Genomic DNA, 22055 nt, shown 5'->3' on the forward strand with positions numbered 1-22055 from the left:
AGGCAGCGGAAACACGACATTCATCAATTCTCTGTTTCATCATTACAAGAAGTCATGTGATCCACTGCTGACATATTTATACGCTTTAATGCATCTGCACAAACATGCAGCCCTCTCACAGTCTTTGTCATATGAAGGTTGTTCATATCAGTTAAGTGTTTGGATTAAAGAAAGACTAAACGCTGTATTACTGCTCCGTTAATGTGCAGACAAATCTCCTGATGCAATGCTTTAACTGAAAGACTCTTGTACTACATCTATTTAATGCTGTGTGTGGTCATTATTAATTGATAAAACAAGTTATGATATATCAATGATGTGGTGGAACAACATCATATTGCCTCATTCAGATTCAGATTATTATCTTTTCTTAACTTTGGAATTATTGAGTAAAAGTCGTATCGTCTTTACAGCATCAGCCCGTTAGCCGTATGTCGCACACATGTTTCTATAGCACACCAGAGACTTTCCACACATAACTAAATAACAACCTCATGTTGTAATGACGAATTTATTACAGTATAGAAATCACTTACTTCTTACACAAGCTACAAAAAAAGCCCTCTTCATATAATGAAATCACTCATTTAGAAAACCATTACCGTTCTCATGACTAATGGCGTAAACAAATGCATCAAACCGAGTGAAGCGCGGACGTTCTTCTAGAAATACATCATCTCAAAGTTACACAACTGTTGTTTTTAAGACATTGACAGAAATGTGTAAAAATCTAATTTCTCACGAGAGCAATAAAAATATTCCAGACGCTCAAAGTGTGACGTGATGGCAACGAGAGGACGGTATAAGTTACTCATTATAAACTGTGGTTCACATTTAATAAAAGAGCACATCATGTGTTCAGACAGAGTGTGGATAAATGGACATTTCATTTCAGAGTGTGGAATTTATCTCAACATTTTAAAATACACATTACACATGATATATACTGTGTATGTATATACATTTATATATATATATGTATAAATACATACAATATAAGAGAATCATCTTTAAAACACAGTTCTTTCCAGTTTAAAGCCATCAGTTCATGTTAGGAATTATTTTAGAAATGATGTTTACTTTTGTTTAACATCACAATAAAGGACTTTATGGTGTAAACTGGATTCTACTCAAATACAAACATTACTGTTCACTCCGATGTTTGAACACTAAAAACTAACAAAAAGTTAAACTAGATTTACGATGAACTGATTATCGGGCTGGTTCCTGCTGTTGAAGACACTATGATGTTTTAAATGTTAGTAGAAATAAAAATAAAAAAACATAAGCAGACGGAGGAGGAGGACGAGGAGGAGGAGGAGGAGGACGAGGAGGAGGGTCATTAAACTAAACATAACACTCAACTCCTCCTTTCCACAGGCACCAGACTCTGGCCAGCAGGGACTGTCAGGGTCCACACACGCACACACACACACACACACACACACACACACACACACACACACACACACACACACACACACACACACACACACACACACACACATTTTCAACATGGTCCAGTTCTCTTTCATTGGCATGAGCATCTCTCATTGTTAGTATCACATTATACATATTATTATATATATTTAATATCTGGATTATATAGTAGCATGAAGAGTAATAATGAAGAGTACTATATCTTACAGAACTTCTTGATTTGTCTGATGCCGATAGTTAATCTGCTCGTTTAATGTCTTTCTGACGTCTCTTTGTGAGAATCCCTCTAGCGGGTGTGTGGGGGGGGCTGAGGGGCCCTATAGGTTACTGAACAGCTCGTTCTTCTTGGTCCAGTCCATGGGGGGGGCTCTCTTGTTGGAGCGTTTCTGGTGGGCGAGCTCTTTCACCTGCTGCAGGGACATGTTGAGCGCTGGGATGCCGTCCGCGATAAAACCCTGAATGGTTAAAAAACGTATTACATTAGTTCCACTTTACATTATGAAATCACAAGAGGTTGTTATTTGCTGGGACGTACCTCAGGTGGGGTGTTGGTGGGCGGGGTTGTGAACGAGGCGTTGGACGAGGCGTTGGACGGAGAAGGACTGACGGACAGCTTTGAGTCCCTCTCTGCCTCTTTGGCCCCTCTACCGTTCACCTGGGGACACAAGCACTCAGCATCAGCATCGCTCCATTATCACACTAACACATCATTACTGGGAAACTGTTGTTCGTTTTGGTGATGCAGTACCAGTCCTTACCACAGGGGGGCAACCTTGGATTTTCTATTGAGTACAAGTTAGTTAGAGGCAGCTGAGAAGTTGTAAACATGTTTTGTCATCTGGGAATCACCAATAAGCGGTATTTAGTACATCTGTTGTTTTTCCTCGGATTATATTCGTGGAAAAGGCAAAACTTTAAATTTAATTTAGTAAGAGTGGTGAGATTTGAGAAACTCTTCCTGCTTCTCTTGCTGGTTGAATTACAGCCTATTTCCTGCCCTCAGTGTTTTGCATCAGTTCGAATGAGCTGCAAAGGTGACAGGATGAGGCATTTACGTTTCTGCAGCCTCAGCATAATTATCAGTATGTCATACGAGAGGATTTTTAACCCACTCCAGCCCACTACCCCTTTAAAGACGGCATCGTTTTACCTCACAGACAACTTGTCCCTGACCTCTCACCCCACCCTCTCAGCTCTACCACCCTTTAACGAGCGTCTGTTTCGCAACAATACGAGGAACAATTAACTTCCCTGCAGCCCGCTCCAGGCTTCACTTTGCATATTTGGCCAAACGCCGGAGCGGAAGGCACCCACGGGTCAGCACAGCAGCGTCTCTAAAGTGTCTTCATACAAGTGTGGAATCATCTCTTTATCTTATCAACACTGATTTACATACAAGTCTAGTGTGTCCACCTGGGAACAAGACACTCTGGTAAACTGAGAGGCCGTCAAAAAGCATTCTTGTGGGGCTTAAGTCAGTAGAGTATAATAAGTAGGCCACGACATCTCTACAGCACGAAAACATTTCATTAAATTTGTACTTTGAGCCGGGTCGTGACACACACGTTTCACCTTTTATAGATTGCAAGAGGCCACATTGTAAGTTCGATGAATTGTGCAGCTCTACAAGACAACGGACAACGGTTTTCCCAAAATGTCGAACTCATTATTGAAGTTAGTGAGTGAGAGCCTTTGCCTCCTACATTAAGTGGTGGCCAGTGTGTCTCATTGGGATTACGCCCAAATACTTGAGCAGGATTAACATGAAGCTGCTGCATTCTTCATGCCTCGGCTCAAAAGAGAAGCTTCTAGTCTTAATGTACCTTTAATACAATACTCTCTAAACTGTGGGTCAAGGAGGATTTCAATGTTGAATACACAATCCATCCTTGGTCAAACACTTACAAATAGTTCAAAGTTAATGGGGTACTAGCCGGGTGGGGTTTTCCACACAGCACCGTATACAAAGAATGCCAGAACTTTGAGACAATCACAGGAAAGTCCGTTCAGTACACGTCTCTGTGATTAATAACTAACTTCAGTTCTCTGATGTGGCGAAACCACACCTGAATGCCAAAATGCTGCGTGTTACTTTGAAACCCTGTTTCGACCTCGACTGTTACAGAGCATTCAAAGCACAAGTATTCTCGTCCTCCTCTCTGTCAGGAGACAGGAAGTCTCCGCTGTGGGAGACCGACGGCTCTTCACACACTTCAAAGTTCAAATCTCACTTTTGGCTTCGCTCTAAAGCAGATCTACAAACCCAGTGATGGCTTTAATCCTGCGTTTGTCTCTCTTGTCTCTGTGATATATTTGCCGCTGGTGTACTCTTACCTTCTCGTCCATTCCTCCATTAATGACCGGCTCAGGCAGCGGACCTGTAGGCATGAAGATGACACAAGAATCATTCATCAGAACTCCAAAAATACAACGTCTGTCGGAGCTGATGTCACTCCATGAGACCTGCTGCGGTCCTGCACCATCAGCTCCACTCTGCTAGATCAAGAGTCTCTCTGCAGCTCACCTTTCATCCCAGCAACACTTACTCTGTTACATGGGGCAGGTATGAGCAGGTCATCTATTATTCACACATGGTTCATCCTCTGTGAGATGGTGCTCATCCTGGTCCTCTATGCACCCACAGAGCCTCCACATATCACATGCTGCTGCTCTTTCCCCTTAAAAATGAATCCACGTGTCGCCATGTTTGAACCCAAACCTCACGTTGGAGAGGTGGTAACCTCAGACAGACATCATCACATGTCTCTTACCTTCCATCCCTCTGCCCCAAACGTGTCTCTAGCTAACGCTGATTATTACTGGAGACAGCAGAAGGTCCTCCAGAGTTAATCTGAGATTGGAGTCCTCCTCGGGTCTTTTTGCTGTGCGTCCCTGACTCTGAGAGGAGCCTCTCCAAGTCCCAATACAGATCTGGCTCCGGGGCTGAGAGGCCACTTGGAGCGAGCGCCTTGGAAACCAAACAAAGCGAGCTCAGAGAGAGAGGCTGTGTGAGCCCGTTGACGATAGAGAGTCGCTGTAGGCAGGTGCTCTCTGAGTGGGCAGCATGTGAAGTGCAGGCAGTTACCTGGGAAACACCTCGCTGGAATCTGTCCCCTGTGGGGCGTCATTGTTCTTAATCCTGGACTGAAACACCGGAAACTATGAAACATCTGCCCCGATGAGCTTCACCGCACAAAAGTACACAATTTATTAATAATCAACCGGGAGCACTGGGAACATTGTTGAACCATGAAAATATAAATGTATTTCCTCCTTCAGAGGGCAGCGTCTTCACCCCTCATTCACAGTCGGTTGTCAAGCTGGCAGCAGCATGTTTACATGAAGGGTCTCATGATGCAGAGTGGCACTCAGACATTTGTCCTAGAACACCACACACACACACACACACACACACACACACACACACACACACACACACACACACACACACACACACAACCTGCCTGAGGATCTTTTCCTGTGGAGGGACAGCCCTCAAACACAGAAACACCACATTACGGGCTGTACTAGGGCTCCCCCCGGGGGCCGTGGCAGGTACAGCAGGACCTGTGTCAAGTCAAAGTGCCTTTGAGCAAGGCACTGAATCTGTTACAGCTCCTGCGAGGACCACATCTGACCTTTTTTGAGGAGAGAAGGCCACAAAACAACGAATCCCTGGAATCAGTCGTGTATTCATTTTATTGCCCTTTGAAATAGCAGTTTGACAAAAAAGTCCAGACAATGGTCCTCTTATTAAATATTCTGCGGAGCTTTCGGCCATATCTTGTGGCAAGCTCCATCTGCTGATGAAGGCCACAAGGGACAGTTGAAAGATCCCAAAAGTATTATTTTTTGAGTGATCTGCATTTAAGCCTTTACACTTTACAAACCACACTGTTACTCTGTGCAATCCCACTGTGATCCATCTGATCTATTTATGTCTAAAAGATTAACTTTCAGGTGTGTGTGTGGGGGGGGGGGGGGGCAGGAAGTGGCTCAGCATCTCTGTCTACGTTTCTTGGCAGAGAGAGAGAAAAAAAGGAAATAAATAGCCATACAGGATGGGGCGAGACACAGAGAGATAGAAAGAAGGGGGAGAGAAGAGACTGTGTGTCAGACTTGTAATCTGTTGGAGGAGAGAGGAGGAGAGAGGAGAGGAGAGAGGAGGAGAGAGAAGAGAGGAGGAGAGAGAAGAGAGGAGGAGGCGTCGTCTTGTGTCTACAACTCGTCTATAACTGCGACTGACAATGAACCCGGGGGGAAACATTACGAGCTGATTGCAGCCTCTTAGTGACGGTGACATCGTTCTGTGTGCGTGTCCTCTCACCAGAGAGGTGGTCCAAGGCGGGGGCCACTCTGCACCTCCTGAAGAAGGCGTCTGTGTCGGGGTCCACCACCAGCAGACGGACCTCCTTCCCACCGGCTTTAATGGCGGCCACGACCTCTGAATGCGTCTTCCCTTCTACTGACAGACTGTTCACCTGAGGAGAGGAACGTTGTTTTAGTTTTAGATTTCCACCAATGGACAGAAATCCTTCAAACTTAAAAAAAGGTTGCTATTGTTTCTTCTTGTCTTTGTTCCCACAGAGAAGTGAACAAACTGTTTTATCACTGTCACGGATTTCTTTCTCAATATTATCACTGTGTCTGCCAGAGGCTCCAGGGCAGGAAATCCTGTGTCCACACACACACACACACACACACACACACACACACACACACACACACACACACACACACACACACACACACACACACACACACACACACACACACACACACACACACACACACACACACACACACACACACACACACACACACATTCCTGTGCTCAATAACAAACATTTGGATTTGTTCTTTAAATCAACGGAGCATCATGGTGGTACCTGGCTGTGTGACACAGGAACTCAACATGTCAGGTGGCTCACTCCCACGCCAGCTGAGTGTTCTGGATTAAATCACCATGGGAAAGCATGTGAGAAATGTCTCAGAGGGTGTGTGTGTGTGTGTGTGTGTGTGTGTTTAGGTCATAGGGTGGACCTGCACGTCTAAGCCAGTCCCACAGAGGAAGCTGGACAATAGCTGCTTGGCCAGTAACAGCAGAAACAATGGCTGTCCGCTCCCCACAAAGCTCTGCTCCTCAGTGGGTGGTGAGGCTGTCTGGGGCCCTCTGGGGCCCTCTGGGGGACTGCAAACCCCTCGCTAGACTCTCAAACAGACCCCGGTCTCTGTGGGACTTTTAATCCCTCCTTCCTCTCTCTGTCCTCCTTCTCTTCTGATTCTTCCTCTTCCTTTGTTCACTTAGGAAGTGAAGGGAGGAGCTCTGATGCCACTCTGATTTTGTTAACATACTGTGTGACACTGAATGAGTCACGTCGACTGAGTCATGAATGACTCGCGTTGCTTCTGCTTCTGCTGGCTAAATAATAAGTGGAAGTACTGTCTGGTTATATGATAATACAACCACAAGGTTTTATGGTTGTAATATCTTTTAGAGCAAAGGTCTCCCAAACTTGTCCATGCCAATGCTCCCCAAACAGTATAGATGTAGAGAGATCTGGATTCAGCATCGGAGGCAGCGCCGCCTTCATTCCTATGAGGAAAGAGTCTTTTTCGGCCTAATGGCGTCACGTGATGTACCGAGAAGCTGTGATTCCACCGTTTGGCTTCTGTGTAAAACTTTCTTCAAAGCCTTCGTGAGGGCTCGGCCACGGCCCCCGTGTCTTAAAAACCCCACTGACAATACTACCACGTATGATTGAAAATGACTGTTAGAGGACACTAGAATGTGGTCTTGTAGGCCTAAAATCAACTGTTTTTTTTTTTTTTTGCAGAACAGAATTATAGTGCCTATTTTAATGACACACTTGCTGTTTTTCACCAGAATTGTACGATTTGTTTATTTTGAGCTTCTTACATGTGATCTAGAAATTGCAGTGATTCACGTTGTAATTAGACTTTTTGTTTACACACACGTCTCTCTACTGTAGCCCAGCGGACACTAACAACAGGAGGTGTGCAGAGCAGACCCCAGACCAGTTCAGAAGCTGATTATTCCGGTGTGAGGCTGCTCACAGTGTGTGGATTTAAGACATTCCTCTTATTAACTTTGGGGAAAGAGCCGAGCAGAAGACCTGCTTCACTTACATACTGCAGAGTATCTTTAACGGTGGATGTGGATCAGTCCGATTTCTTTTCCCTTTTAAAATAAAACTTTTTGTACGTATGTACTTTTTAGACTGCATCCTAAAAAAGTATGAAACGTCTTAATCTATATTTTAAGACCTGATATTGAGCATCATTCACTGAAGGCAATTATGCATCTACAAGCATCATCTGCATAGAGCGTAACTCTTGTTTAGAACATTTTTAATGATCATAGAATTTCTTTGGCAGTACTTTGGGTCCATTTGAAGAGTTTCTGAAGTAGAAAATCATCTCACCAGAACAATAATAACATCTTATTGTACTGAGTTGCTGCCCTGCATGGGGTCCCTTATTGAAGTACCTGGATTATCCTGTCCTTGGACAGCAGACCTGCCCTCTCTGCTGGAGAGTCTTCGTCCACCGCTCTGATGTACTGGCCCGGCCGCGACCGCTCGCTGTGCAGGTTGAAGCCATATCCGCTCGGCCCTCGCCGGATCACGCAGAGCCGTGGCCGCGGCTCAGTGCACAACACCTCCTGGAAGAGACCCGAGGAGACGGTGTGTCAATAACACTTTTATGTGACCCGCACCTACGGACCAGAACAACAGCTTTTTAAAAAACCCACCATGGGTTCAGGGAGAACCAGAGGCACAAAGATTACGGAGAGCTCCAGTGAATCGTTAACCATGAATATGAAGCCGAGGTTGAACATACAGGTGGCTGCTGGTGTGTCGTGAAGTGTGTTTTTTAAACAATCATGTGTAAAGTGAGGCTGCTGTTGGACTCCATGTGGCTCCAGACCGCTCGCCAGGAAGGAAGAGGGTCTCCAAGGCATGTGATTGGAGGTCTGCTGGGAAGGTTTACGGAGAACTTCGGGGAGGGGAGGCGCTGCTCCGGCCTTGAGGAAGGGACCGGTTCCGGTGTGGTCCGCTCCCTGCTCGCCCCGGGCTCCGAGGAGGACAATGGAAGCCGGGCGCTGACCTCTGACCGCCTCCCCTCGCCCCGTCCCGTCCAGCCCCACTCTGGGACAGCAGGAAGAGTTCGAGCTGTATTGTCATCCAGGAAAAAAAAAACTGCAGCTCGACTCCAGAACCTCCCTTCCGCTGTGTGGAAGAAGTTCTTTATTTAGAAAAATGGGGCTTTTAATGGCCATCAAAGAGGTCAGAATAAGAAATAATGGAGACACCGCGCTGGTCAGGATAATCTCTGTCACTGTGACCAAATCTGACCCGACACTCCCTCCACATCAGAGTCAACTGTACGCTGGAAGACAATGAACGACGTCTATGAATACGTCTGACTCACTTTCTACAGACACTGGCAGGAGGCTGATTGATTTAAGCTACTTCAGAACATCATAAATGAACTGCGGACATTACTGTAACCGACTCAAAACGTTTTCTCTGTTGTACAACTTGGCACAAGCGGTGAGTGATTGTCACTTTACTGTGTTGCGTAAGACAATTGTTCCGAGCTAACGCCCAACCCACCTCTGCCAAGAATGAATTGTTCCCTTTCTTTGCTCAGTAAAGCACCTTGAAAAGAAAGAAAGAAAACGTGCTTTTGTAAACTTTGTGGTTGCTCCAAATGAGAGTAAGTGGTGCTTTCAAACTGGGAAGGTTCATAAAAGTCATGTGACGTAACAACAGCAAACTGCACACGCCTCATCTGTTGGTTCCCTCTTACCAAAGAGTGAGATGAGAAGATTATTCCATCAAACGTCCTTTACTACAGGCCCTTTCCCATGATGTGTAAATGTCTTAGACAAAAACACAATGGGAAATACTACACAGTGTCACACACATGCTCAGACTACATGCGGCAAAAGTAAGGAGACGGCCGAGCACATTGTGGCTCAGACGTATAGTAGTTGGCGTTAAATAGCTCTGGGAACTGGACGGAAAAGACGCTTCACTGCGTCATTGGGGCGCTGACAGAAGTTGGGACCAGCTCAACTTGGATTTTTTCAGTTTTGTAGCTTCGATGTCACCGGCTTCCATTTAAAAATGACGCCTCGTAGTGTAAACGCAGCATAATGTGTCCAGCGAGCAGCTTTCTCCTGCTCATCAGATGTGCTGCTGATAAGAGCTTCATCATAATAACTGATTGTACAGAAGTCATCGTCTCTGATTGCACGTCCTGCACTTTTTCAAGTGTTACACCCAGACTTCAAGAGCGACAACCTTCCTTTATGAGTCCTTTAAATGTGAAAGATGCAATCCAAAGTACAGACTGAACAATTTAGCTTAATGTTTGTTCTCATTACTGACCTCCGCTCTTCTGAAAGCCTAAAATTAACGTTCGGCGTCCCGGTGCGTTGACGGAGAAGCTCTGGCAGCAACAACAGAGGAGGGTTTGTGTCGCAGAGGAGTGGAGGGATGAAGAATCTCCACGAGGCTCTGAAATCTGTGGAATCTGCTGAACACACACAAGCCAGGACTACTTGTGTGTGTGTTTCATGTGTTAACAACAGCTACAATGCGAGTTCTCTGTAACGTTAACAACAGTCAGTTGCAAATACACTGGGAACATCGCAGATACGGCCGCAGAACATTTATGGGACGTTCTGTAAGTAACGAGCTGAGATATCGTAAAACTCCTCCACATGGCCTCATAATCAACAGGTCTTATCTGCTGTGGAACAACACACACACACACACACACATCTGTTACTTAATTTAGACAGCGGGTGCAACTACATATTTCTTTCAGACAGGCTCAGCTTTGGCCCGAGGTTGATCCAGGAACATTTATATACTTCTTCTAGGGATCTTTATTGAGTTCAGAGAGCTTCCCAGACCCTCAAACATCTGCACGTACATAATATGTGGAAGGAAAACACGGATTCATTCACCTACTTGTTAACCTACAACAAGAATGTAATGCGATAGCTGACTGTCCACCTGTTAACATTTAGGACAACATCATCTCACCTGTTTAAAAGTCCTATCCTTGCTCGGGGATCACAAAAATAATATAAACTTTAATTTCTGACCATCAGGCAAATAATCTGAACTCATTGTCTTTGTATCACATCATCTTTCTATTGTGAGAAAGGTTACTCTCGGCGGTTGGAGGTTGAACTCTCTCTCTCTCAGTGACACAAACTTTCCTTTGAGGAGGGAAGTGTTGAACAGGAACTGTTGACACATCTTCCCTCAATATGCTTCCCTCTGAGCTGGCTCAACTTCCTGACATGAAAGAGAAATTCAAACACAAAGCACACCCCCAACATACGCACAAACATACTAGTATGTACGTATGTGTATTTGACGTCTAATAACATAATGACACGGATTAGCTGTTTCCTCGTGTATCCAGTAAAGACTATAAGAAGTGGACGTCGTCACCCTGATGCCACCCGTTGATTGGTCGACTGTCCTTTTAGTTTTGGAGCCTTGAGTTCAGCAGTTTGACTGTTGCTATCTTCTTTTTTTTGCTACCAGAAGTGACACCAGAAGGGTGTAGCTAAGTACAACGGTATGCCGAGTAAGACGTTTATAGGACACCATAATGTTACACTTAACTTTCATGAGCTGATAACACACTGTGAGTGTGAAACGGGGACAACGTGATGGCAACAACCCGTCAATCTCAAGGCAGCCCTGCAGCATCTCCTGCTTTATGGTCTGTTTTACTCTCAATGGGACCGTCCATTACTAAATGAACATTATGCTGCATCGAAGAAGACTTGAAACTATCGATCTAGACCATAAACTCAATCAATAAATCAAGTGAGAAGTAGAGTCATTTTCCCATAGACTTCTATACAATCAGACTTCTTCTAACCCTTCAAGTTCAGCACTTCAGCATTGGCTTCACTGTTTAGTCTTCATGCTAAGCTAAGCTAACTGGCTTCATCTTTAATGTACTAAAACAACTAGGAAAATAACAAGTGTATTTCCCAAAATGTTGAACTATTCCTTTAAATCTTCGACTGAATGAAGAGCTGAGTCGCCGCGTCATGGAGGTGCATCCGTCTTTGTTACAGACAATGTTACATCTTCTGTCGGACGGATTTCCTCGTGAACGTTTAGTGGTTGTTTACATTTTGAATATCGGCACAATGTGTGCGCGCTGCTGTGTGAAAAGCTTTTAATCTCACTCATGATCGGGATGTATTGTGTCTCCGTACATGTATACTTTGCATCGTGACGCCATTGTTTTCTCGGATGATGTATTGTAACACGATGCCCGGCCCTAAAACGCACGCATGATCATTTCTGTGAACTATTTGTTTTGAACAGAGTTTTACTACTGAGTTGATACTACGTTGCTTAGCATCCAGTGTAAACAGATGAATACATAGCGGCAACTATTAACGCTGGCCTGGGTGCACACGGAGTTATGTAACACTGGACCGCCCAAATAAAGGGAAACCTGTTCCTGTCATATAGAAAGTAGCATTGCGTCACATTAGAGGCAAACATCTTTTGTACTTCACTCTAATGTCTGCTGCTGTCAAGCCTCTAACGTACGAGTGCACTTTCTATCTGCGCTGCACAGACTTTGGGAGGCTGTGGCGACTGCAAATAAACAATCGCCTTGAATACCAATCACTCCACAACAAAACAAGGGCCCATGTTAATATTCTCAAAACGCACTTCACGGCTGTGACTCTCACTGCATCTGCTGCTCCAGCACAAAGCTTATCTCCGAGTGTTCGAGAGCTTACAGGCTCCCCGACCAGAGGCTGATGTAAACCTGTTTCAGGCTTGTCTCTGCTTCTCCTCAGGAAGCTGCTTTAATTAATAGATTAGATACCGAGGAGGCAAAGTTCAACTTGCAGGCCTCTTGACGTGGCTGCAGCACCCCGTACCGCATGTTTACAAAGCTCTAAAATGATTTTAAAAAATCGAAATCTTTGACCGATCGCCATCCCCATCCATAGAGCCGCGCTGCTAGTGTGTTAAAAAGACTATCAAATGTCAGCATGTACATGCACACAGCCTCACAAGAGGAGCACAGAGCCCTCGAGGAACCCGCAAGTGAGCGTCTCAACGAGCCAGATTGATTGATTTGCATCTTCTAAACCCTCTCAGGGAGTTTTTAAAAGGCAAACCAACTACCTCCATAATATCCATCCATCATGTTTATCACCCTCCGACTCAGCCACCGCAGATTTGCATCCATCAGGCTCTCCTGCTGATTCTGTTTGACAGAGGAGCGCTGTGGCTGCGAGCAGCTCTAGCATGGAGCGAGCAGCCAGTATGTGTGTGTGTGTGTGTGTGTGTGTGTGTGTGTGTGTGTGTGTGTGTGTGTGTGATGCCAGAGGCTGCAGCTCCGCCACTCAGGATGCCAGTTGCTTCATATTTTCCCCATGCTTAGCCAGCGGACTGATGTGTAACGACTGCACAGAGAACACATGTAGGACATCTATGACCGAGGGCTTCCTGCACGGCTCCGGTCCTCTGATTCTACTGGTCTTTTAGTTTCACGTACCCAGAGCGGGGAAAAGTAAAGTATAATGCCACATGATGAAAATTTCCTGTAATTACGCGTCACCTCACTGATGCATTTTCGACTGTCTCTCCGGCGTCTGCTAAACTCACGAGTCCTGCAGATCATTAACTGGAACACTGTCACACTCAGCTGTTCCGTGCGTTTGTCTTCTAAAGCAGCCTCACTTTCATCTTTATGTGTTTCTCCTGCTGCTTACTGCTTTCCTCCATGTCGCTCTAATAAAAGAGGGCAGCTCCCCCATGACTTCAGCCTCTTTGATCAGAGTAAAGGATAAACATTGTGGTTACTCAGTGACATGACACATCTTTGGCCTCCCCCGGTCCTTGTGATTGTCATGTGTAGTGTCCGACGCAGATAAACGGCCTCAAGGACAGACTTCATGAATGTTTGATGTAAACCTGGTTCCCTTTTAAACCACCGAAGTTTTTTAAAGCTCTTCGAGTGTTACGGAGCGCACCACTCTCTCAGTCAGGACGGGGGTGTTGGATTTCAAGCTGGACCGTTGAACCAGCTGCGAGGCAGGCGGAGGAACAAAGCACCCCACTGTCCCCCCTTCCATTTGAGGATGGGACAAACTGGGCTCTACAAAAGACACCAAAGAAAGGTTCTGCTGAAGGTTCCCGTTACAATAGAGTCTTTCGGGGGAAGGTCTGGAAATAGAAAAGTAATGTCAGTCATCACAGCAGGGGTGCAAGCACTGATAAGACCGAATGAAGAGGCCTCGCCGTCGCTTTAAGATCTTTAAAATAGAGCAAGCAGGGCCTGCCGTTCCTCAACGCTCTTCATCTTCAGTCCGTCCGCTCTGCAGCCTTCTTTAAAAACAATCACTATTGCTATTGCATCAGATCAGCGCGACGCTGACTGACAGTTTTGTCCTATCACAGTCAACAAGTTTTATCTCCTCGGCCAGTCTTCCTGTCCCCGACCCTCCACCCTCGCAGACCTGAAAAAGCAGCAACGGCTCAACAGCCTCTCACACACGTTTCAAGTCTCTGTTTCTAAAATGCATTTAGAGAAAGAGGGGAAGGTGATCCAGAACATGTAGATGCTGAGATATCTGAGAGCCACATTGTTACAGTCGAGCAGAAGTGACAACATGACCGCATCATCGGATGGCATTCGAGCAAACGTTCATTACTAATCGGTGCCAAGTGAGCTTTTCAGTCGTGGGCTAACAGAATGAAATAATTTAGCGTCTAATCGTAGATGTGACACGCTTTTAATTAAAGAATGAGCCATGAAGGGGAAAAACATTCCTCATGTAGCTCTTCTAAGTCGGGGATTCTCTACGTTTCCCTAAATGTTTCTCCACAATCCCAGACACTTCAAGGCGTTAGCAGGGACAAGATATCGAGCGTCACCACTCAAGACGAAGCCGTGCCCTTCAATCAAAACGTGCTGCGTTGATCTAATCTCTTTTCTCGTGCGATTGATTCTCCTTATGGGACTGGTAAAGGTATTCGTTATTCGTCCGCGTGCTTGTAAGGTGAAAAATGATGAGTAGCAAAAGGCAAAGGGAATAGAAATAAGAACACTATTGACAGTGTGAAGAGAGGATAGCAGCTCTGTTCATCAAAGGCTTCATAAGATGTGGACGTGAAGCTCAAAGTGGACAGTTGTCATGAACGGGGACATTATAGATAAACATTATTATCATCATTATTATTATTTCTGCTTTAAAGCTTGGCATTTTAACATGGGGGTCTATGGGGATGGACTCGCTTTTGGAGACGGTGTCCAGTGGTCATTTGAAGAGCTGCATGTTTGCGGCTCACCTGCGTTGGCTTCATTTGTCAGCCCTGGAGGATGCAGCTTGGGTTGTGCTAACAGCTAAATGCTAATGTCAGCATGCTATCATGCTGATGTTAAGCAGACACATTGGTATGTTTACCATGCTCAGCATCTTACTTTCAGCATGCTAACATTTGCTAGTCAGCACTAGTTAATACGTGTTTTGGGGCTGATCTTTCCTACATTTTCTTAGTTTGGAAGCTTTTAGTTTAAGTAAATGTGCACACCCACACTGTACATTCACTTGGTGTTATGGCGTCTGTGTGTCGTACGGTGGGAAGGTAGATGGGGTGGGGTCTATTTCAGGGCGAGCAGCCAGTCACTTCCCCCCCACCCTCCGGCAGGGCGCGGCCCTCCGGCTCATTGTCCGGCCGGGGTGGTGAACCTTCAGCAGAATGGAGTAGGAACTGGAATGTGGCTTTGTGGAGCCTCTGTCCTGAATCCCATGAGACCCAATCACCAGCACCCCCCCCCCCACACACACACACAGGGTTCAGGTTCCATCCACCCCTGACCTGGGCCACAGTGGTGCTGTTGTTTGGACTGACGTCACTGAGGAGTTTCACTGAGAGTGCTACGAGACAACACATCATTGATTACTTGTTCCTAATCAATAGAGCGATTTAATTTAATGTGGTAGAACTCTATCCTTTCTTTTGCTCAAGACGTCATGGTTGTGCCTTCTGGCAGTTTACGACATTCAAACAATTGTACTCATGAACTCGGCCTGGTGGCCTGTGAGGGTTTAAGAAGCTGACCATGAAATGTCAACGTCTCCGGCTGACGTCCGGTCGCAGACCTTTGTTGTCCTCACCCTGTCCTCCCTCCTCTGTCTGCCAAACACCGCCTCAAACATAGTTACACACAGGGCGAAAACAACAAGGCTGAACACACTATGATGGTATGTTTTCACCGTTTCTACTTTCCACTTCTTTGTCAGACAGATGTTGTGATGTGTGTGACTGTGTTGCAGAAACACCGGTGATAGTTTTTGTGATAGTATTGTGTCATGAGTTACTGAGATTACTGCCCATAATACACATAAAAACAGCCTTAAACAACAGTATTGATATACATTTATTGAGTGCATGTATCTATATTTAGCTGCTATTGATAGATACACATTATCAATGAAGTGTTTCTGTGGTATTTGATTGAGTCAGTATCACCCATTATAAAGTACAGTATTTGCATTTTTACATTAATAGTCAATTATTTCTTAATACATCTCCTTTCTATTGTCTGTATTGTATGTATATTTATCATCCTATCACAGTTGAAATTGTGCTTCTACTTTATCATAAACAAACTTATAAAATAGACAAATCTTTAAATTGAAACAAAGTGAAGCCCTGAACACCCTCCGTTTCCCCTGAAACTCACAGCCCAACGATCAACAAAGAGAAGCGACATGCACACACTCACACACTCACACGCATACTCACACACACATACACACACAAACATACATTAACGTGAAAACACCCACACAAAACATAGACAAACGCATCATATGACCAAATGCCGCGTGCGGCAAGTCGGCATGAATCATGGAGTATAATCTGACCAGACAAACACTCCTTTACCCAAACACAGGCTGAACAATACGTGGCTTTGTCACAATGGCTTCAATGATAAGCAAACCAACAAACACAGCTGGAGACACTGTTTACTTTCAGGATTCTGTGTCTGCTGCTGGAACGACACGCGATTCAACCAGTGTTGCATTTGACTCATTATGTATCCTGTTTTCATTGCAGGCATTTAGCTGCTCACACACACACACACACACACACACACACACACACACAGAGAGAGAGACGGTGAGAACTCGAACCTTCGAGCTGTAGTTCAGCTGTTCTGCTACGTGCTGCAGCACGAGGGTGAGAAAAAGTTGCAATTGGCAACTATTTTGAGAATTTGGCAACCCCTTCTTGGCCTTTGGTTGCCATCAGTGGGTGTTGGTGCGTTCACTCGTGTGTGCGCGGGCATCTGTTTTAGAGTCAACGGGGAAGAAAACTAAGTTGTTTGACTGCGGAGTGAAAAGTTCGACGAAGCCTGTCAACGTCACAAACAAATGAGCAACTTGATTCGAACCAGATGATCTGAACGCCGGTCTAGACGGACAATTATACTACAAAGCATGTACAACATACACATGACATGTAGCTGACGTATATACAAGGTGACTAAAAATGCCTCAAACCAAGAGCCGAGTCCAAGCAGCTTAGTAAAGGTTAGTGTTGAGCCCTGAGGAGATCAAGACGGGGGGGGGGGCATCTTCCACCAACAACAATGACAGGAAACCAGCTGAACGTCCCGGGGTCTGTGCACAGGCCGAGAGTCCCAGAGACGGCAGCAGGCAGCCCATCCTGGTTCAAACAGACACTGCAGGCGTGGCCGTTTGTGCCTCTAATGCACGACGAACAAGTAATCATCGAAAGCTGGCGTGTCTGCTAATGTATCCTCGGGCTCCTGAAGGCACTACATCACATAGATGCGGACGGTGAACTCTGAAAACTCGTGATTCCGTCTCGCTGAAGCAGATGTGACGGCACACAGATAGGAATGTCACATGGACGTGAAGTTACAGAGACAACAGCTGAAATAATTCAAGGTCTGTCGCTGCTTGCTGCAGGTGACCATTCACCATTGTGGATAGATCGCACTGAACGCAGTCCGAATATAGACCGAGTACTCCCACGCGACAGATTCAGCATGTTTTGTTTAGGGAAAACATGTCGTCGTACAGTTAAAGGACCGGCGTAAAAAAAAGCCACGCATGTGTGGCGAGAGCAGTGAAAGCTCTTTAATAAGCGGGTTTTATGTGAATGTGCAGATTAGAGGAGGGAAGTGACAGCCAGCACACGGACACAAAGACGCCTCCTTGTCTCATTGCAGGCCTCTAAGCGGTGTCGATGCGGTAACATCGCACACATTCACACTCTCCTAAAATCTCATCGAGCCGCAGTCAATTCCATCTGTCCTCTCCTGTCATTAGTGTTTAAAGACTAGAGTTATGTAAGACTCCCAAAAAAAACCACTTCTCACCCTCACACTCTCTCTCGAATCTGAATGAATCACTGAAGGAAAAGCAAACAGCAGCTTGGTGAAAGAACTCATTTTCATGGGTTTAACTGCAAAATGGTTCTTTATAGATTAATCGCACATTTTATAGAGTTAACTCATTTATTTAAATATTAATCGACGAATCTAGTGGGATCATTGGCTTTCTGTTACGGCTGAAACAATCAATCAGCCTCTGAAATATGTAGATTTTCTCTGTTATGTCGTATTTAAGTTGACAGCTTTTGGGTTTTGGACACAATAAGACATTTTAAGATGTCTCCTTTTTTACTGACAGATCAAATGATAAGTTCCCATTGTTTCTAGTCTGTGTAACGATAACAGGGCAGGTGCACATAATTAAAGATGTTTCATTCCTCTAATTCTTATCGGCCACAACAAGATCCCCTCATAACGTGCTTCCAATGTAAGTGGAGGACAAAATTCCCAGACTTCATTTAGAAAAATACATGCCACAATTTACTACCGCACAGCATGGAACTCATTGTAATAATTTTCATAATGTGGTAATAAAGACCGAGGTCATCTCGGCCACAAATGCAAACTTGTCCCCACGAGATTTTTGTGGATGAGCTGATGGAACTTTGGAGTACGAGCTGAGAGCGACCGCTGCTCCTTCACTCAACAATAGCAGAGTAAAGATTTTATTGCCTGGTAAACAAAACAGAGACCTTTGGACCACTGATGTTTGTGTTTGTGTGTTTGTGTGTGTGTGTGTGTGTGTGTGTGTGTGTGTGTGTTTGTGTGTTTTGTTCCACGATGACGACAGCGGCTTTTATTTTCTTCCCGGGCCACGCTCCATGTTTTGACCCTTCGTCACTGCTCCTTCTCATTTTTTCACACCTCCCCCTGTACTGTCTTCACTTTCGCCTACCTCCATCCTCACACACACACACACACACACACACACACACACACACACACAACATCAGTGTAACCATGGCCACCGTGAGCAGGGGTTCCTCGGTTTCCGGAGAAGGCGTCGCTCTTCGAAACCCTCTTTTGTGTCGTTTCAAAAACTGAGGCCAGACGGGCGGAGTGCGGACGTCAGTGTGACTGCTGAACCAATGCTCTCTGTGTGTGTGTGTGTGTGTGTGTGTGTGTGTGTGTGTGTGTGTGTGTGTCATTGGCCGGGCCACAGGGCTCGGGCTCGGGCACAGGAATGCCGGACAGGATGTCGGGAGAAAAATTCCAGAAAGAGTGGAGTCACTGCAGAGAAAGCCACCCTGAGGTGTCTCCGACTGTAACACAGAGACACGGCATCCCTCGGGTCCGGTTTGCACCCTCACACCCGCTCTGTGTGTCCCCGGGTAACCGGTGCAGCCGGTCAAAGCTTGGTTGTGTACGCGTTCACGGTAAAGAGACTCTGGGCTCACTGCTCAGCATGACTCGATCTGAATATTCCTTGAATGTGATGACCAAGCAGACAGAGACGTTCTTTGTGCATTTTAACTATTTTCTTTGAAGTACAGATTCCCCCCCAAAAACATCTCGTTCCAGCTCCTAAAATGTGAATATTGTCTGTTTCCTTTGTCTTCTATGGTAAAACATTTGGACTGTTGGTCTTACAAAAGACAACATTTGAAGACGCTGATAAGGACCAACAATGACTTGGTCATTTAGGTTGTTTTATTTTATTTTAAATGTAATATCCTGATATCAAAACAAGACATTGGAAGAGATGCCACGTTGGACGCTGTGATTAAATCACGATCAATCGAACAAGTAAGGACTTATCTTTCATGACAATAACTAATCACCCAACTTCAACTTTTAAAGAGTGAGGTAGACATTTTGGGAAAGATGTTTACCGGTGGTATGTGTGTCTGTCCAAAGGTAACAACATCTGCCTACCAGCACATCTAGAGCTCAGTAATTCATTAACACATTATATTCATCACACTCGTTATTCTCATGTATCTCGTTTATTTAATCTGTATAAAACCAAAGCATAAAAACAACCGCAGAGCGATATCAATCTTCTCATCTTACTCTCGAAAAAACCCCACAAATAAGAGTATTATATTTACGACATCTAGATTAATCTCACGACAGATATCACCTCCGTATATATATCTCCCAAACTGACTCCTCATCGTCACTTTTCCATCAAGTTCAAAGTGTCAGAAACGTACACTGAACATCCTGGTTATGATTCCACCGTTATTACACTATGCAGAAAAGCCTAATAACGTCGTCATTATTCAATACTATTCAACACATTATGCTATCTGCCATAGAGACAGAGTGGAGCTGCTCATGACTGCTCTTTTCTCTGTGTCTGTGTCTGATCTGTGGCACTTCTTCCCACCTCACCTCCACCTCCAGCAGACTAATGCACAACGAGCAGCAGAGCCGGACTCAGACAGAAACACCCTCGGGGGGGGTAAACATCCAGGATGCAGCAGCGAGGGGCCACAGATGAAACCTCTTCTCCTCGAGTGCTTTTTAATGAACCCCACTGAGTTCACAGACAAACAAGGGAACACACACAACAACAAGTGTCCACTGCGGAGTGACAATGAGCCCCGAAACAGACAAAGATCAAAGGTTTGAACATAATGTATTGAGTGGGACTCATTTTGTGGAGATTGAGACTATTTCCTGTTGTTTGTTGTGGAGGGTTCAGCAACGCCAGATATGTGTTATGGTGGTTTTCTAAAGGAACGGCACACCAACATGTCTTTTATAAACACGTCACAGTATTTGAGAGGAGAATGTTGAGCAACAGTTTGGAGTTTAAAGAAGACAGAGGAAAGGGGGGTCACGGTTTAGTTTAGACCCCAAAGCTGAACCAGGTTGTTGTTGGTCCTCTTATCCATGTTTCAGACACAGAGATCCAGGAAAACAATCCCTCAGGGGTGCATTCAGTGGCTTTAATGTTATAAAGTGTACAGCTGGAGGAAAGGACTCTGAAAGTGAGAGGTGAGAGGTGAGGCAGAAACATGTTTTTAACTTTGACTCACCTTCTCGGAGTTGATGCTCAGCTTTTTCTCCACGTGCACGTGGATTTCTCCGTTCCTCTCCGGGACTGGCGTGGACTCCCTGGGTGTCCCGTCCCTCTCCTCCTCCTCCTCCTTCACCCCATCCCCGTTTGCCGTCCCGTCCCCGTCCCCGTCCTCCTCCACCATCACCACCTCCTCCTCCTCCTCGTCGAAAGGTAGCGGGACGCCGTCGGCGACATACTCCTTCAGACACTTCATGTTGTGTTTCTTCAGCAGCTGCTCGGTGTCCGGGTCCACCACCACGAGCTCCAGCCAGCCCACGGTGGCTCGTATCCGGGACACGACCTGCTGGTGGCTCTCGTTCTCCACGTCCTCCGCGTTCACGAACACCAGCCGGTCTCCGGCGTGGAGCCCGGACGTTTCTGCCGGGCTGTCGGGCTCCACTAACCGGATGAACTGGCCCGTCTTACCTTTCTCCCCGTGGAGGTGGAAGCCGTAGCCGTTGTCCCCCTTCTCCAGCGTGCACAGCCGCGGGCGCAGATACTGGCGTTTGCTCGGCATGGTTCAGGCTCCACTCGCCTTCACGCTGCTGAAATGCGTCTCTAGTTTAAAGCGGGAATGACTACAAGACCTGTGCAGGATGCTGCTGGGGGAGCGGTGTGTGTGCGTGTGTGTGTGTGTGTGTGTGTGTGTGTGGTACCCCTTCAAAAAAAAGCACCCAACCCCCGCCCTCTTGGGGAGATTAGTCCGTGGGAAACGGTGCTCGTGTTTGTCCCACTCTGTGGTCCACCTACACTCACGAGTCACAGTCTGAGTCGGTCCTCACACTTTGTGTAAATCCTCACTGAGACTCCTGCTATCAGACGGCGGAGGTCCTGACCCGAGGACTGCTTAGACTCACAGCTCCGCCTCACTGTGCGACCAAAAGTAGAAGAGGGAGGTGCGTTCAGGGACCGGCCCAGCTGGCAGCCTCATGCAAATTTGCAGAGAGGACCTGAGGAGTGAACACAACCCGGGACTGTCCAGGGAAACGATGATGATGATCAAAGGACCAGATAGAGGATTCAAGAAAGAAAGAGTGCCCCCCCCCCCCTCCATTTTTGTGTTAAAAACTTTATTTATTCCCATTTTAGTTTTATATATTTATACTTCTATAGACGTTTTGCCTTATATTTCCAT

The 22055-nt window shown here is 45.8% G+C and overlaps 1 protein-coding gene across 1 annotated transcript; it reads right to left on the reverse strand.

Annotated features, from left to right (window-relative positions):
• Positions 1 to 497: 497 nt before the first annotated feature.
• Positions 498 to 21779, reverse strand: nherf1b (NHERF family PDZ scaffold protein 1b). The gene is made up of 6 exons (XM_076086272.1): positions 20898 to 21779; positions 7952 to 8125; positions 5768 to 5921; positions 3775 to 3818; positions 1976 to 2095; positions 498 to 1895 (listed from the first exon to the last, which is right to left on the reverse strand). Exons 1-6 carry the CDS (start codon positions 21435 to 21437, stop codon positions 1758 to 1760), a joined length of 1170 nt encoding a protein of 389 aa, XP_075942387.1. The 5' UTR covers positions 21438 to 21779; the 3' UTR covers positions 498 to 1757.
• Positions 21780 to 22055: the final 276 nt, after the last annotated feature.

The sequence above is a fragment of the Anarhichas minor genome, unplaced genomic scaffold (assembly GCF_050575085.1).
Source record: "Anarhichas minor isolate MPS153535 unplaced genomic scaffold, ASM5057508v1 ptg000007l, whole genome shotgun sequence".
Lineage (NCBI taxonomy): Eukaryota > Metazoa > Chordata > Actinopteri > Perciformes > Anarhichadidae > Anarhichas > Anarhichas minor.

Coding starts and splice junctions, on each gene's coding strand:
- nherf1b (XM_076086272.1), bottom strand. CDS start 21,437: ATGCCGAGCAAACGCCAGTATCTGCGCCCGCGGCTGTGCACGCTGGAG. Junction 8,126..20,897: donor TGAGCATCAACTCCGAGAAG/GTGAGTCAAAGT, acceptor GGTCTCTTCCAG/GAGGTGTTGTGCACTGAGCC. Junction 1,896..1,975: donor CCACCAACACCCCACCTGAG/GTACGTCCCAGC, acceptor TTAACCATTCAG/GGTTTTATCGCGGACGGCAT.